The sequence below is a fragment of the Phaenicophaeus curvirostris genome, chromosome 6, assembly GCF_032191515.1.
Source record: "Phaenicophaeus curvirostris isolate KB17595 chromosome 6, BPBGC_Pcur_1.0, whole genome shotgun sequence".
NCBI lineage: Eukaryota > Metazoa > Chordata > Aves > Cuculiformes > Cuculidae > Phaenicophaeus > Phaenicophaeus curvirostris.
Genome location: NC_091397.1, coordinates 9,097,607 through 9,114,766, shown reverse-complemented (window position 1 = coordinate 9,114,766; position 17,160 = coordinate 9,097,607). Strand labels below are relative to the sequence as shown.

The 17,160-nt window shown below is 37.0% G+C and overlaps 1 protein-coding gene across 5 annotated transcripts in view; it reads right to left on the bottom strand.

Annotated features, from left to right (window-relative positions):
* RBM33 (RNA binding motif protein 33) overlaps positions 1 to 17,160 on the bottom strand; it is a 103,951-nt gene that overhangs the window by 45,672 nt on the left and 41,119 nt on the right. For all 5 annotated transcript variants that reach the window (XM_069859291.1, XM_069859292.1, XM_069859294.1 and 2 more), the window contains exons 10-12: positions 16,845 to 16,903; positions 1,504 to 1,663; positions 324 to 646 (exon numbers count right to left, since the gene is read on the bottom strand). In XM_069859291.1, coding sequence (XP_069715392.1) covers positions 324 to 646; positions 1,504 to 1,663; positions 16,845 to 16,903 — 542 coding nt within the window. The remainder of the gene's footprint in view (positions 1 to 323; positions 647 to 1,503; positions 1,664 to 16,844; positions 16,904 to 17,160) is intronic.

The window sequence follows — 17,160 nt, the reverse complement described above, 5'->3', positions numbered from 1 at the left end:
AGCTGGATTTCACACCATTTCCCACCACTCTCTGGGCCCGGCCAGCCAACCAGTTTTCCACCCAGGAGAGTGTGCGCCTGTCCAGGCCAGAGGCTGACAGTTTCCAAAGCAGAATGCTGTGAGAAACTGTGTCAAAGGCTTTACTGAAGTCCAGGAAGACCACATCCACAGCCTTTCCCTCATCCAGCAGCCGAGTCACTTTGTCATAGAAGGCGATCAGGTTAGTGTGTATATATATATGTGTGTGTGTATACATATATATACACATATATATACACATGGCAGCACTTGGCCACTTCACGCATCCCTAGTACAACTGGTACCTGTATGCTGGGCTGTGTGTGTGCGGCGAGGAAGGGCTGTCCTGGAGCTTGCATGAACTGCTGCCTTGGAGGGATGAACGGCCGTGGATTAGCTGAACCCGGCTGGTTGAAGTGGAGAATTCCCACAGGACCTTGAGGCTGCATGTTTGGCCGTACCGGCCGCTCTCTGGGAAACACTGGTTGTTGCCCCTGCTGATTAAATGCTGGTCCAGGCTGGCTGAATGGCATCGGATTTTGAGTAGGGACAGGATTAAGAAGTGGGGGAGGTGGCGGTGGCGGGGGGCTCCGCTGCTCAAACAGGTGATGGCTTGGAAACCTTGGATCTGTGGGAATCAGGTAAGTAATTACATGACAAGCTCTCCGAGACATAATCACACTTTCAAAACATAAAACTCTATTTTAGTTTGGAAAAAGTAACCCGAAATTTTGAGAATGCAAAATCGTATGAGATGTTCTAATTCTAAGAGCTACCCTCAAGGTTACATTTCTTTTTCTTCTGCCACTTGTGTATAAAAGGAATTGATGCTTGAAAGACCAGCACAACTGGTACTTTGCCGGAATTAGCAATATCTTTTAGAAATTCTACTTTAATAAAATCAATGAAGGATTACAGGGATTATAGTTTAAATCACACAAGAACTCATAAAACATTTGCTAACCAGATATTTAGCAACTTTTCACATATTTTGTGTGTAAAATGTCCATATACACATATTACATATAGATGGTATATACATGTATCTATACACATGCATGCCATGTATTTTGTTTGCTATGCTGTATCATTTCAGCTAACCTTAACAGATTTTGTACAGTACACATTTTCCAGGCAATTTAAAGAGTTAGATGGAAATCAAAGTGTATGGCGAGTACTACTTATCTAAAATATAACAAGTTACAATATTTTTATTGCAACAATCACTTGGACATTAATTTTATTCTGAATCTGTATAAATACCCAGATTGATGGTAGTTACAGATTAAGACATACAATTACGTCAAAAAAGTAAAAAGACACCAGACCACCAAAATTTTTGACCTGTACAAGTCTGACGATCATGCAAGATCTTCCAGACTTCAGGATCTTCCCAATGCTTCATGTTATACAATACATACTTAAACTGCATGACTGCTCTACAGAAAGCGGATGTTATATGTTAACGGCAATGAAATGGCTAACCTGCTATGAAGAAAGGATCTCTTTCCTGAGGAGGTGGAGGAGGGAGTGGTGGTGGCGGCGGTGGTGGCCCTCTCCACTGGTCCTGGATTGGCAGCCTTGGAGCTTGGGAGAAGTTGGTAGGAACTGGTCCAGGTGTATGCTGCTGAAAGTCTGGAGGACCCTATGTAAAATAAGACAGAATTGAGGGTAAGACAACCATCCAGGAATTTGTCCATTGCCTGCTATAACTTTTTTCATTTAAAAATGCAATCATGAGCTACCCCCCTCCTATCAGCAGTACAAATTGGCAGCTCTTACTGAGTCACTCTCTTACAATGGAAGAGATGTTAAACACGACTACAGTATCTTGAAATGAATTCACGATGTTTTAATAATCACTAGCACCACGGGAATGCTATTTCTTCTCAAGCTTATTGAAATCCACACAATTATTGACCCTCTTTTCCATTAATCCAAAAAATATGAATGTCTGCTTTAGAAGACATTCCTGACATTTATCTTCTTAAACCATGCTATTCTTCATCACCATTAGTTCAATGTAAGCTACAGAAGCGAAGCAGCTTTACTTAAAAAAAAAAAAAACGGACGAAGGACAATTTATGGCAATTAGAAAATTAAAGACATCATCTTTCAGGAAGAAACACTTCTATTCCTAACTTCACATCTGATCCCTTATAAGATAAAGTGCAAAATTATCTTTCCTCCAGTAAGTTTTTTTTTTTTAAACGTAAAGTGAGCTTTTACATATTGCAGAAAGCAGGATGTTAATCCAAAAGCAGAACTATGCAGAAGACACATCAATTGAGTAATTCACACTATAATTGTTCTTAATAACAAAAGCTGAAAAATACGTTGGCAGCCTCTGATAAATGTAAGAAATTCTGCTTAACATAAACCATTATATTAACAAGCATTTCCTTATTATGTGTGAGTAAATCAAATGAGTAATGAGCATCATCTAAGAACATCCTTGCTTTCCTCAGTACAGGGATTCCAACATCAGTAGTTGCATTTTTTCTGCATACATTTGATGCTCACATTAAATCTTATAACTTGCTATTGCTGAAGATAAGCTTCCCAAAACATATTCCAGACAAAACACTTTCTGCTAGACTGAAACACAAAGGACTAAACAAGTCGCAGTGGCTTATCATTGATCTATTGAGCTGCCCCCACCAACAATAAGCATTAGCCTCACTCTATCCTATTTCTACTACAAAAATACTAGTGTTTTAGGAAAACAGTCTCTCACAAGCCAAAAACAGGTATTTGCCGTGGAAACTGAGGTCTACTCACTACAGAAGTAGCACAAGACAAAGCTGCTTCACATTCTTCTACCGATATAATACAATCAGGGCTGTCAAGGCCCAAAGAAGTATATGAGAGAAGCAATGAGGGTCACAGCCATTCTTAAATCTGTGGCCTACCTGAAAACATCTAAACGGGGATATGCGAGATACTAACACCTCTCATTCAGAAGCAAAATTGTGAATACTTGTTTTATATCAATATACAGCCATCGACAGTAAACATTTTATCAGTCCTAAAGATTAAAAGACTTATAACCCATTGACAGTGTTCCTAGTCAGCCACTCTCCTGTGGTTATATTCATTTAGTGGAAAGACATACTAGTCAAGCATGACAATCCTTGTAACGCACGTACTGTTTGCAGGAGGAGATGCTACTCCTCTGCAAGTGAACAGTTACCAAGGCAAAATATTCTTGCCACCTCAAAAGATACAAATATCTTCAAATTTCACAGGTCATTTGCAAAGAGCAGCAGCTGGAAGAAAAGGGAACTATCTGGGATGGAGAAAGCAACATTTCTTTGTTCCATCAAAATGTGTTCAGGCTTAGCTGAACGAGGCTGTTCAACTACATTGCCCTTCCCTCATGTTGTGCAGGACAGCACTGGCTGCCGGCCAAATTGCAACTGAACACAAACCTTGAGGATCCTGACCCTTCGATCTCAAAATGCACCTCCTACTATCACTGCAGGTAGGAGCTGCCAGACATACTTTCAACGTAAGGTGAAATGTATCCCCCTCCATCCTGGAAGCCTTGGTGATAAAAGCCTACTTCTCTAAGTATTGCTCTTACAGCCACCTAAGGGAATACACAGCACTTCCATGAGATGCATAGCCTTGAGGGAAGCACCCAGCAAGCTGATATTTAGCTTCTTAGTTATTAGTTTTTCACTGGATAACACATAAGGTCATTGCAACAGAAGTAAGGAAGAAACCAGTTCATGAGGGCAGTTTACACATAACATGGTTTTTACCTTGCATCTTATTTAATCACACATAGTCACATGAATATATTGCACCTGGATAAAGAACACAGTCTTGACATACAACCTGCTTTTTCCTATTTTCTGAGAGCTTGACTTGGAACCTCTGAAATTCTCCCTGTATTTTTCTCTAGACACAATATATGCCTAAGTATGTCTTGGCTTTTTCTAAAATAGCGAGTGAAAAACATTATGTGAAAACATACTGAAACCTGAGCTAATAAGGTGTGTATCATGTATTCATGTATTCGCCACCTGATCATAAGAACTGGCAGCAGCAGTGATCTGGCTGGGCTTCTTTCCAAGTACCAAATGACACTGCAGTGACCACAGTCTTCTCTACCTGCTTCTTCCAAACTAGATGTATTCTGCCCTGGTCGAGGCAACAGATCCTTGCCAGTCTTTCCCCTCTACTCTCAAACTCCAGTTTTGGTGCTAGGCTACAAAATACAGACTTAGGTAACAAAATAAGTGGGCATCTGCAATTCTATGACCTAATCTGTATATCAATCTCAAAAATCTTCCCCAGTATTAATTCTCTGTCCTATCAGCCTTATTGTTCTCCTAGTTCTACTTGCTCTTCAGACAGACTCTCTCATGTCCATCACATCTTTCGTTCTGCCCACTGGTTCCTGATTCCAGCATAGAATCAGCCTCCCAGCTCCCAACTCCAGGCTGGTGGCCTTGTCTTGCAGCAACCAGTCAGGAGCTGCTATTAATCCAAACCAGACCCTGACTCTCTTGCCTGCACACTTAGTCCAGGCAATTTCCCCTCTTTTTCCTACCAGGGAAGAAGTTAAATGAGAGCACAGGTTAAAAAAAGATTCTCTAGCTGTATTTTAAATAAACACTTCCACACACCAACTTTCCCTCTCCTGCCAACCTGTACTCTTGTTATTTATGCCCAGACCTACATAACTCTTCCCAAAGCAGCCCTGAAATGCAAACGTATGGTAAATCCTGTTGAATTTCACACAGCTCTTATGTACTGAAACATCCTCTGTGCAGCCAAATACTATTTTTCCTCAAAAAAATTGAGCAATAATAAATATTTCTAAATAACTCACTTGAGTATAACAATATTATCCTACTGTTTCAACCTTGGAATGAAAGTATTTGGAAAATTTCAACTAAAACAATCCAAAACAAGGCAGGTAACCCAGCACAAAAATTTGGTTCAAACCACAGACATCTGGTAGTACTATACAGGCTGAGAGTAACGTTGTATCTCCCATAATAAGGAAACACTTATGAAATAGGCTTTATTAAGTTTTAGAACTAAGTAATACAAGGCTATTTTTACATATACGAAAGGCTACACCTTTTATAAAAAAAAAATTATAGCTTATTTATGAAAAAAATTTACAGAAACCAATAACCAGCAAGGTAATTTATTGTTAAAAATAAGCAATACTGATGTCAAGCACCCTTCAGTACCAAACTGCTTAAATTAAGAAGCAAATTTTTACTGTCCTGTACATACTTTCACTGATTTTAAGATAAACTAACAGTTATCCAACTGTTATCTAAAACATAGCATCCGAAAATCCCAACAAATGCCCACCCAAATGCACTGAGAAAACACTTTTTTCCTCTAGTTTTATTATGGTGTATTTCATAAAAGTATGTCCCACTAAATTAGTTTGGGTAAACTAAGTCCAAAACAGTCCAATAAAATCAGAGCTAGAAAGAAATATTTTAAGTTTGGAACTCTTCCTACTGGCCTCTTCTCTTTCCATCCCTCATAGTTATGAATTCTGGGGGATTTTTTTTTTTTTTAAACACTTTTTAAGTAAGATTCCAGCTAAACTTTGAGGCCGAGAAGTTTGGAAAAAAAGAACAAATATTTTCCAATCTTAAAGCAAATCCTTCTCCATTTTGTGTCTGAAGTAACACGAAGACCATAGAATAATAGAACGGTTTGGGTTGGAAAAGGACCTCAAGGCCCACCCAGTTCCAACACCCCTGCCATGGGCAGGGACACCTCCCACTGGATCAAGTTGCTCAAAGCCCCATCCCATAGGGAGGAGGCATCCACAACTTCTCTGGGCAACCTGTGCCAGTGCCTAACCACCCTCACAGTAAAATATTTCTTCCTAATATCTAATCTAATTTTCCCCTCTTTCAGCTTAAAACTGTTCACCCTTGTCCTATCACTACACACCCTGAAGACTCATTTTATATCCTCTTCAACAAACATGAGTTGTCCCTCACTGTCAGGATTCACTAGCACTGAAAGAATGACCCTTCCCTGCCAGATGACTTATTCCATACATACACACAAAAAAGAACTACCGGTATTTGTTTAACATCCACAAAAAAGACCAACCTCTCCTTATTTCCTAAACCAGCTTTGCTTCTTCTACTGTCCCTAAAGAGTGAAATCAAATTCTGCCCTAAATTACAGTATCATGGGTATGGGGAAGCTTGTATTTTCAGATTTTACACTGCTGAGATTTTTCTTCTGAAAAAGCTTCCAGAACAATTCCAACAGGAATTTGATTGTATGATGGATTCATTTCACACACTACATGTGAAACAAACTCTTAAGTTTCAACTAGAGCTACTATTTCCAGACACAAACGAAGTTTTTTTAAGAAAATATGCAAACCACGGTGTATATTTTTCTAAGTTATGAGGTGCTTGCCTATTATTCTGAAATGCCATTACATTTTTATTACTTTTTCCAATTTCATTGGAATACACTAATACTTCAAGTCTTACTTATGCCAGATTCTAACTGCTCTAGAAATAGTACAAAGTAGCATTAACAGTTCTCCTTACTTAAAGTTTTTGAGGGTGTTTTTTGTATTTGTTTTTTCTCCTTTTTTTTTCTTAACAGTAGTTAAACTATAATTCTAGGCATGGATTATTTTACCCTTAGTGTTAAACTCTAGATTCAACAAGTATTTGCTGCTAATAACCCCCAAGTGGCCTCTGGTATTTTGCAGAAAAGACCACGCAGAGCTATTTAACTTCAAAAATTAATGAAGAGCAGGTGCAAAAGCCAGTTTTCATAATGGTCTCTTTTTGATAAAATAAGCATACTGTAACATATATGCATAATAAATCTTTATAGGCACAGTGGTTACTCCCATTTTTCATGGTTTTGCTATCCGGACAGTTTCAAATTACAACCAACTATTCAGTACACATATCAACCAAGACTCCCTACAAAAAATAATTTTAACTATTACTTCACTGTTATACCTTTTCAGAAATTTCCCTACTTAATAAGTCATTAAAACACCTATTTTCAAGTTAACAGATTTCAACCTAACAAAAGAGAAAACATCAAATTCATAAGATCAGGCAAAGCAGCAATGTTTTCTAACTTTCAGTCCAACGCTGGGGCCAGTGACAAAATATTTACATGCCCTTACAGCAAGATCCAACAAGGTTGGATCACATTTCATACAGACAACATTTCCAGAGACTGAGTTATCAAATGTCTGTATGGAAATACCCAGTAGAGCACATGCAGTAACTCTTTGGAGGATTCTTCTCCCTTTCTCATTGTAACTGGATTATATAGCATCACTATTACAATTTAGTATGATTAATATTGTTTATTATTATCAGACTGATTACCTCACAGAAGTATACCAAGTCGCAAAGGAAGACTCCTAAAATAGAGTTTTTCTTAGATTTAAAGCTAGTTGCACAAGGAACACAGAATCAGGCAACAGCACAAGACCAGAATCAGATGTAGCCATCATCCCAATGTCTTCTCCTGGAGTCCTTAATTGACTGACACATACTCCTTCACAAAGCTGCAACTCCTTCAGCACTGTAGCTCCTTCTAAACCCCTACCTGCAGTCCTGGCATTAACAAGTGTTTCAAAGACCTGAGATAAAAATTGCCTCAGCAAGGCCTCATGGGCCTAAGGTCTAGAAGCAGATTACAGTGGAAATGGGCTTTTTTGTGGATATCCAAAGAGACTACATTCACAAATGTTTTAGAAATATTTCAAAGGACAAGATAACTACACACTGAAGTGCTATGAACAGATATTTTGTTGTCTTAAATCTTTAATTTTGCGAAGTTTATTCTGACAAAATGAAACAACCTACCCACTCTTCCTCCTCACTCCTTCTCTCCGCTATAATTTACAGCATCTCAGGCTGACACGACTCCACATGCCTCCAGGCTGCACAATTTCCCTTTTTACTAACTTTCATTATTCAACAGAGCTAAGACATAGCTTACACCTTATCAATCACTTCTGGAAAAAAAAATGCAATGCAAACTTGCGTCTACAATTCGTTAGAGTTGTGAATAGCTCATTCAGCACTGACTTTCACACACTGAGGCAATCCCACCTTCTGAAAGAACATGAGATAAGGTTACTTTAATCCTTTCAAAGAACTGCACTATTTTGCTTTCCTTTTATCCTTTTAAATATCCATCCTAGTTAAGAAATTAACATTCTCTCTCATACAATTCTTACACAAATTGTACTTTTACTTTTCTGCATCTCTTGTTAATTACATGATGTTATCTACAATAATCTATTCATGAAGCACAGATAACTTTGGTTACCAATAAAAGGGAAAACTTAGCATAAATTGCTTAGCACAAAGTTAATCTTATAAAGCAAGGAATAAAGAGGCTCTAACAGCTATTATATGACTTATCAGCTTCTCTAAAGGGGTCACTACTTTTTTTCATGAGACTAATTAAATACCTTAACAATGTCATTGAAACTTCATGAATCTTTCAATAAAATACACCCTGCCTCTACAACATGTTTTCATTTATTAATCTCACTTAAAATGCAAAGAGCTTGGAGAACCCCATTGACAGTTAAGTAGGGCCACTCAGTTAATTCTTCTTATATGGTTTAAATGCAAAGAATAATGACCACTATAACCTATGACAATTAAAACTATAGCCATCTGTCACAGGATGTTAATCCTCTTATTTCAGCAGCTACTAGACTTTTTGAAAAGCTTTCCTGAAATGCCTACCTTCCAGTGCAATGAATTGAATTTTCATCCTCTTGTGTGGGAAGCTCTGCTTCACATATCTTGCATATGGTTCAAAAATTTTCAAGTTGAAATGTATATATCCCCAAAAAAACACGGCTCTTCACATTTAAGTTTCATAATGTGCAGAAAAGGAAATGACTTGCTGAAATCTTACAATAAAGCTTATTTGGACATTTACTTAAATACAGTCTAAATACTGTACTGTCCCCGTGATGTCTATGACAATAATGGCATTCTACCAAGATAACTAAAACCTAGCAGGCACCACGATTTTTCCAATGGATTTAGTATTATAAAAAGACTTTATATTAAAAGAACATGTCTTAAAACATTTTTATGAAGAACGAAAACTAAACTTCAGAGTTATCATAAAACTCAATGATTGTATGCTACCATACAAGAGTCTTCTCAAAGCTTCTGGAATATACTTTGAGGGAAAAATGCAAGTGCTGGTTTAAGAATATGGACTGCACAGATCCTAGTTTTACAGGTGGCAAAGCGCCACAGACAGAAGGGGTCAATATTTTCCCCAACTGAGCTGGAAGTAATTTTTTATATTAAAATGTACCACAGAACTCGGACAGGCTTCTCTATGAAGCTAACCTGGACTTTGATCTGTATTAGAAAATACTTAGTTTGTAGTCAGGTCTGAAATGTCAAATTACCCGATTCCTGATCTTTAATTCTGCAAGGAAATCTCACTTTGGAGATGTTTATAAACATCTCAGACTTTGCAAACACTCTGATGCAAGAACTTTAAATACCCACAACTCCCAATGTGCCTGCAGATACAACTCACATGTTGCATACAAAGGCCTGAATATTTTCTCCTTTCTTGGTACCCCACAGTCAACTCACAGTATCCCTCGAAAATATCTCACTTTACTGTAAACAAGTATGTATTACTGTTCTATAATGCATGAAGCATTTTTTCCGTTCACATTCTAAAGAAATGGCAAGAATTGAAGATGCAAAAGGTGAATAAATGGCAGCTTATAGATTTACTTATTTTGTACTGGGATGACATAAATGCACTCCATTATCTTTTAAAAGGACATTTTCTCAGCTCAGCAAAAATACCTCAAGAACTGTACTATCATCTAGGACTCTGTAATTTTACACCAAATATATTTTATTTCTCCATTCAGTATTTAGCACTCAATTATCCTTACTGTGCTGTAGTAAGAAGTCTATTGTATGTTTTAATTAGATTTCTTTATGGAGTCTTGACTTCTGCAAAATACTTCTTTAGCACTGTCTAATTCATGGCCATATAGCTATATGTGTATTACTTTCTCCTCTTTGCCTTGATAGAAATTTGTGCTTTGCTCACAGGGCTTAAAAAAAGTTCACACTTCATTCATACAAATGTATCAAAAGCAAAGTATACCGATTTTTATATATATGGCCATTTCAGAATTGTTTTACTGTGAGGGTGACCGAGTGCTGGTAATATGTTGCCCATGGTGGTTGTGAGGTCTCCATCCTTGGAGATACTCAAAGCAGAGCTCTGGGTAGCTCTGCTTGAGCACAGAGTGGGACAAGATGACCTCCAGAGGCCCCAAGCGAACCTCAACCATGGTGTGCTTCTGTGTTTAGCAGGTATGAAAGCTGAGACTGAAGAAAATCTACCATCATTAATACAGGGAAAAAAAATCTACAATTCTGGTTTCCTTGGCAGTGTTAAATGGCAATTATTTCACAGAAAAGTAAATGACAATAACTATGAAATATAAATGCACAAGTTTTCTGTTTGATTTTAATATTGGCAGAGCATGTACACACTGGAGCTAGCATGACAAGTTAAAGGGTTACTGCATTTAGAAACCATCTATTTCCTCTCTTATTTAATAGCTGTTACCATCATGTTTAGCTGCTGCTGCTCCTCCTGCAGATGGGAATTCATTGATATGATTAAATTTGATGGTATGATAATGTATGGTAATCGTGATTAATCAGAAGCCCACTAGCAAATGGAGGATGTTGGGTATTATGTCACCTGCATTTTAAACTGCATTCCCTCTATGCCAGCCTGACAATATTTGACAGCTGGAGGGATCTCATGCTGCATCTGCTTGCTACTACTTATAGATCTGATAAGAGAAAGTGCCCATCATTCCTTCACAATCTTAAGTGCTGTAATTACGGGGCTTTGCAGTCAAGTTGTGAAAACAGTAAGTGTTAAAAAATAAAGCTTTTTGCTAGCTGCTGAACAAGCTCTCTCACATCTGCAAAGGCTGTAATCTGAAAGAAATGTAATTTGATGCAGCAGTCTCATTCAAACATGATTTGCATGAAATGCTGTATAAAGCACTATCCAAGAAATGTCAATCAACACCACCTGATACCACGTATCCTGTTAAATGAAAACAAAATGCTTTCTACACTACCTGTGATCTGCTACACAGTAATAGAGTGAAAATTTCATTTACTGTTACTCATTACAGTAAAGCCATAGCTAAAGCAGAGTAATTGTGAGGAAGCAGGAGAATAATTTTCACAAGTGGCTTTTCATTTCCAGTTTGCCTCCTACATACACAGTGCCACAAGCACACACTAATTACCAAACATCACTGATTGCTAAATATTAGTCTAAGACAATTGCCTATAACTTGGACCAAGGACTGTTTTAAATTGTCCTTTCTGTAAGAACTGGAGAACACAAGCCACAGTAATAGTTGCTAAAAACCTTAACTATCTTGTAGAAACTCATGATCGAATTTGAAACAATGGAAAAACGTTAACTTCCTAATTGTGTATCCCATAATAGCAAACACTATTGCAAGTTTTGTTCCTAAAAGTGCTGCAAATTTCTATATCTAAATACTGCAAGAAGTGTTTACATAAATGCACACCCACAGACCCAGGTACATTGCGATATCCGTTAACTGACCCAAGTTTGCTGAAATGGCATTGCAGGCTCATTCAAGTCAGTCTAAGAGCTAATTTGAGGAAAAGTAGTAAATTGTATTCCAATGTACATTTTATAATCAATTTGTGTAGTACTAATACATTTTTTCACTAAAAGAAATGTTTCAAGCAAGCAGCAATTAAAGACATCAACCTATGTTCTGAGAAACAACTGGGCACCTGTTTAAAAACCTCTCACAGATTAAAGCATAAATAAGTGTTTTAAAGCAGGCTTCGAATTTCAAACAACACTGGAGAACTCAGAATTCATCAAACCAGAGCTCTCAGAAACACTGAAAAAAAAATGAATCAAAACTTCTCAACTGCCTTTCCCAGCATCCATTTAAGAAAATACCTGACACCCTGAAGACTAAGCGGAAGCATGCTGAATGAGAATATAAAGAAAGTTTGCTAACATTTCTGCAGTTTAAGGAAAACAAGAAAATAAAAATCAAGTATTTTGGGGGATAAGGATGATTCTGAAAGAAAACTAAGTTCCAAACCAAAATCATGTCAAAACCCTTGGAAACTGAAAAGACATGTGATGTAGAATATTTACAAAGGTCTGAGGACAAGTTATTTTTTTTAAGTCTTATTATTACTGAGTAAAACATAATTTATGTTATACCATTCAACTTTTTCAGACTTGAATTCAACAGTCATCTGAAAGGTACCCTTATCCACTAAGGTATAAAGGGAGAAAAGCTCTGTGCATTAAAAAATATCAAAGCCTTCCTGGTATGAATTCATACCATGGAAGTCAGGCAGACACCAGTGCTGGTTGATATTGTGCTATGTGCCATTTCAGACTGCTCTTGACTGCAGCTCTGAAACTTAAATCAACTTAAATGAATGAAGTGTGTCTGTGGAACCGACACCTGCCTAGATCGCACCACACTCAGGGCATCAGGTTCCGAACAGCAGATAGAACAACATTTATGCCAATTGCCTGAAAATTCTTCTGGCAGAAGGCAGACAAGCTACATTAACAGGCTCTGCTCTCTCTGCAGTGGTTTCAGAAGGGGATCTAGGACAGGTACAGAATGGCCCCAGATCTCTCTCCTGCCTTGAGCAGTGTGAAGCAGGTTCTCCTCAACCACTTCTTCACTCCAAATACCTCATTTCCAGACCCAAATTTAGATGTTAGGTATCCTTCACAATTTCTGGTTGAAGAATTTTAACAGTGCAAAACACCTTCCCTTTGCCACATTCTACCCAAAAACAAGCACAACAACACTTGCTCCACTTTCATATGTCCTTAAAAAATTGCAAAGTGTGCCACATATGAAAACTACTTCAGTACTCATTAAATTAAAAACACGTTCGAGGCAAAAAAATCTTTACAGATTTTTCTTTGTGCAAATATCGAAACATTTTGGACATAGAATGCGCTGTTGACTCCCATAATAAATGAAAAGACCTGGACCATCAACCTAGCTCATGAAAATTGCTATTTGAAAGCAAACAATTTTGCCAGTTTCATATTAAGTAAGGATTTGGCCTCTACAACATTCAGTTATCAGCAGCCTACATATAAGGTGTTCAGAAACACTTCACTTTAATTCTTTATTTCTCCTTCCCTGATTTTACTCCACCATTCTTCACAGAACACAGCAGTTGAAAGAGGAGTTAGCTCAGATAACGAACAGGACAGGACAGAAATCACAATGGTCCCTCCTGCGTAACAACAAAGGCCACAGGCTTCATACTTGCACTGGGGCATCCACAGGAACTAACACCTGGTCAGACAACATGTGAAAGATTCATAAGACCCATACAAGTATGAAGAAAGACTTCTGTTACGTCCTTTTGGTCCCCGAAGCTGACTTATTTGTGAAATACCAACCACAATGCTTGGATAGCCATTTTACCCACTTTACAGCAAAAGATGATGACAAAACAAGACTTCCAGAAAGACTTCGACAAAGTTAGCTTAATCTGTTGTTTAAACAGTGTAAATAAAATAAAGAGTTGGCACTTGCACAGTTCCAGGTTAATTCAAACACCTGGAAAAATATTAGCATGGACTATGCTTCAAGACTGGATTACTGTCAACTACAGCAACCTGAAGAATATTTTTGCAATTCAGACAAGCATAGAAGCCTTTGCAGAATTCACGGCTTTAAGTCCCAGTTAGCACAAGTTCACCACATTTCACAGCTGCTAACATGCCTCAGATCCATCATTTATTCAGTCCTAATCAGCTGAACATAGCTCTCAAATATCATTCACAATAAGTCACCTTGAATTCTTACAGAGTAAGAGACTGACAACTTCCTTGCTTGATTAAAGATTCCTGTAAAGGTTAAAATAATCTTAAGCAGGGAATACAAAGTTAATCCCATCCTTTAGTACTTCCTCTCTAAACATTTAAGGAGTTAAGCTTTAAGTAAGAAATAACCGAACAACAAAAATATTAAAACTAAATTCACTTAACCTTGAATCTAAATCAGTCCCAACTCCAAGCAGGTTCAATCCTGATCAAAATCACCCTGATTTAGCACTACATTATTTCTTATAATTTAGAACTCACACCAATATGCTAACATGCTCATTACAACTTTGTTCAACTCTGCAATTACATCTTTCTGCAAAAGGTTGTAAGAATTAATCATTACATGGTTACAACTCACTTCATTAGTCCTAAATTAATAACACCTGGTTTCCAATGGATTTATGACTTGCCCCAATTGAAGCTCTTCCCACTTTCAGAGCACATACAGGTTCCTCTATGCTGAGAGGTTTCTCTCCTAGATAAGACAGGAACTCAGAGGCTATTTTTCCTTCAGTGATGACACTAGCCCTCCTTTTAGGTCTCTCCCCCATAAGAATTTAATTACTGTTAAGGTTCCCACCTCTGCCACATTTAATAAAAATAAACCATCCAGTTCAAAGCTAAAGAGGAAGGCAGGCTACAAATATTTAACTCTAAACCCACAATTTTTTTAGAAAGAAAACAACCAGAAAAAACAGTTGACAGTTATTCTTTGATTAGGCAATCAAAGAAATCATAAAATCAAGAGCAAATTCAAGTTATTATATATCCAGAGATTCTTTCTACAATGACGAAAAGGATGAGTGAATTTTACTGTGGAATATTTTTTTTATCTTTTTCAAATGGCTTGTCAGCAAAGTTGTCTAACCACTGCTGTACTGCTCTAAGTCAACATTTACGCATAAACATGTGAATTATAATGGCAAAGGCATCTGACATGTAACAGAGCAAAAAAGGTAGTTCTGCAAGATAAAACATTCAAGTCAAAGTAAATATGACTTCAGCTCAAGAGCTAACATACTACATTTAATAAAACAAACATGAGATATGTACACAGTGACACTTAATTCCTAATCCTAATGTGACAGATAACCTATGCAAAATTTATATAGTGCTTCATAAGGGAAGTCCATATTATACTCAGTGAGTCATGGAAAGATTATTTTCTCAGGGCGATATAGCAAGTTACTAGTTGAATAAAAAAAACCCACTTGGGGCAACCAAATCACAGTACTGGATCCTCTGAGTTAAGCTAGCACTACTCTTCATGACAAAAGAATTACATTGACTCTTTGCTAGTGCACTGCTTACATAAACCTGCAGCAAACAGGCAAGTATTTTCCTTCAGGCAAAAGAAGCAAGAGTCCAATCAAAAATGTTGTATCTATTTTATTCCATTTTAAAAACTGCTGCATAATAGATTAGCTTGATTAGCAGTACTTCTCAACTTACAAAACCAAAAGTGAACAGAATTAAAATCTAACTTCACAGTCAATTTTAAAACAATAATTTCCAATTTTTCTACACCAATGTAAACACACTTCAAAGATGTCAACTACGATGCCTTTACAGATATTCCTTGTCCTGTGGTTTCTTTTCCATCCGCAACTGTGTTTATTGGCAATACAACTTAGTGCCAAAGGAAAACAAATGCAAGACCCTCGTTTTCATAAAAAACAACCAGAATTACTCTTAAAATGTTAATAAGGCCTCAACATAACACTAAAAACTCCTGAAAAAAATGGCTTCCTCTGAAAACCACAGCATTTTTTAATAGAAAAATATCTCTGGTGAAGTGCTGCTGATGAAATTACAAGACATGAAATTACTTAATGAAACTGCACTTTCACTGCTTAACCTTTTCATACTTCTCGGAAGGGAAAGGACAATTTAAAATCTCAGTTACTGTACAAAATAGGGACATCACAATTCCTCAACTCTAAGTCTTGAAACTAAAATGTCTTGTGTCAAAAGCAGCCAAGTAGGCACATGACAACCAAAAGTCACTGCTTCTTATAAATACATCTGGTCTCTATGCAAGTAATTTACTGTGTGATACTACACAGATGTTAACAAACATCTACTTTCCTCCTTCAGCACCATGCACATTAACAGAGGATAATTTTTGTTTTATACATTTGGGAAACATAATACATGGGTCTTTGTTTGGAAATATTTAGGACAATATTGCACAAACCAATTATTCTTTTTCTTATTTTGATATTCTGTAAACCACCTGAACTAACAATTTAAGACAACAAAACTGTGAAATGATGAGAAAACGTCTAGAAGCATACACTTGCTTAATTTCCAGTATTAAAAAAAAATTATCAAGTGAAATTAGCCTAGTGAAACTATCTTGTCTGTTTTGGAAGTTAGAAACATGTGAGAAAGGAAGGTCATGCAATGTCATTTTCATTTTTCATACAAAAATATGAGGGCACTTAAATGCCTGAAGTAATGACAGAAACAAAATTTTGCTGATTCTTGCAATAAATAATATATACTGCTTTTTAAGCTTAGGGATTACTTCAAATAGCCTTCCATTATACCAAATAAAATAAGGATTCTATTTATACAGTAAGAGTCAAGTAATAAAATGAAGCCCATATTCCTTAAGACAAGATGCATTCATGTCTCTCCCACTGGAGAGACTGGTTCAACAATTTTACAGTTAAACAGAATTAATTCTTCTCTCAAAAATCCATTGACCTTAAGCTTTTAACAAACATTTTCAACTGCAGAGTGTATTGTCAATATTTACAAATCCTTAAAATTATATTTCACTAGAACAGCTTTTATTTGCTATATTAATATTTCCTTGCAAATGTATGCTTATCCATATCAAAGAAGAAGAAACAGCTGCTACTCACAGGAAATCTCTGGGGTCCTACAGCAGGTCTTGGCTGGGCTGGAACTGGCAGCAAGGGCACTGAAACAAGAAGCACCTTTTAACACCATTTGTTTTACCTAACAGTTGTTGCTGTTATTTCCAAAAGCATTGCAACAAGAAGCCATGATTAAAATCTGCTACCTTTACCCTCACATGTCACAGTTCCTACAATTAACTTTAAGCAGTCATTTCCTCCCCTGCAACATGCAACAGGGCAATTAAGATTCTCCTAGTTAATTTACATAATTTAATTCTGCATTTTCCAGAATTACATTGCTCCTTGTTGCAGGAAGGAA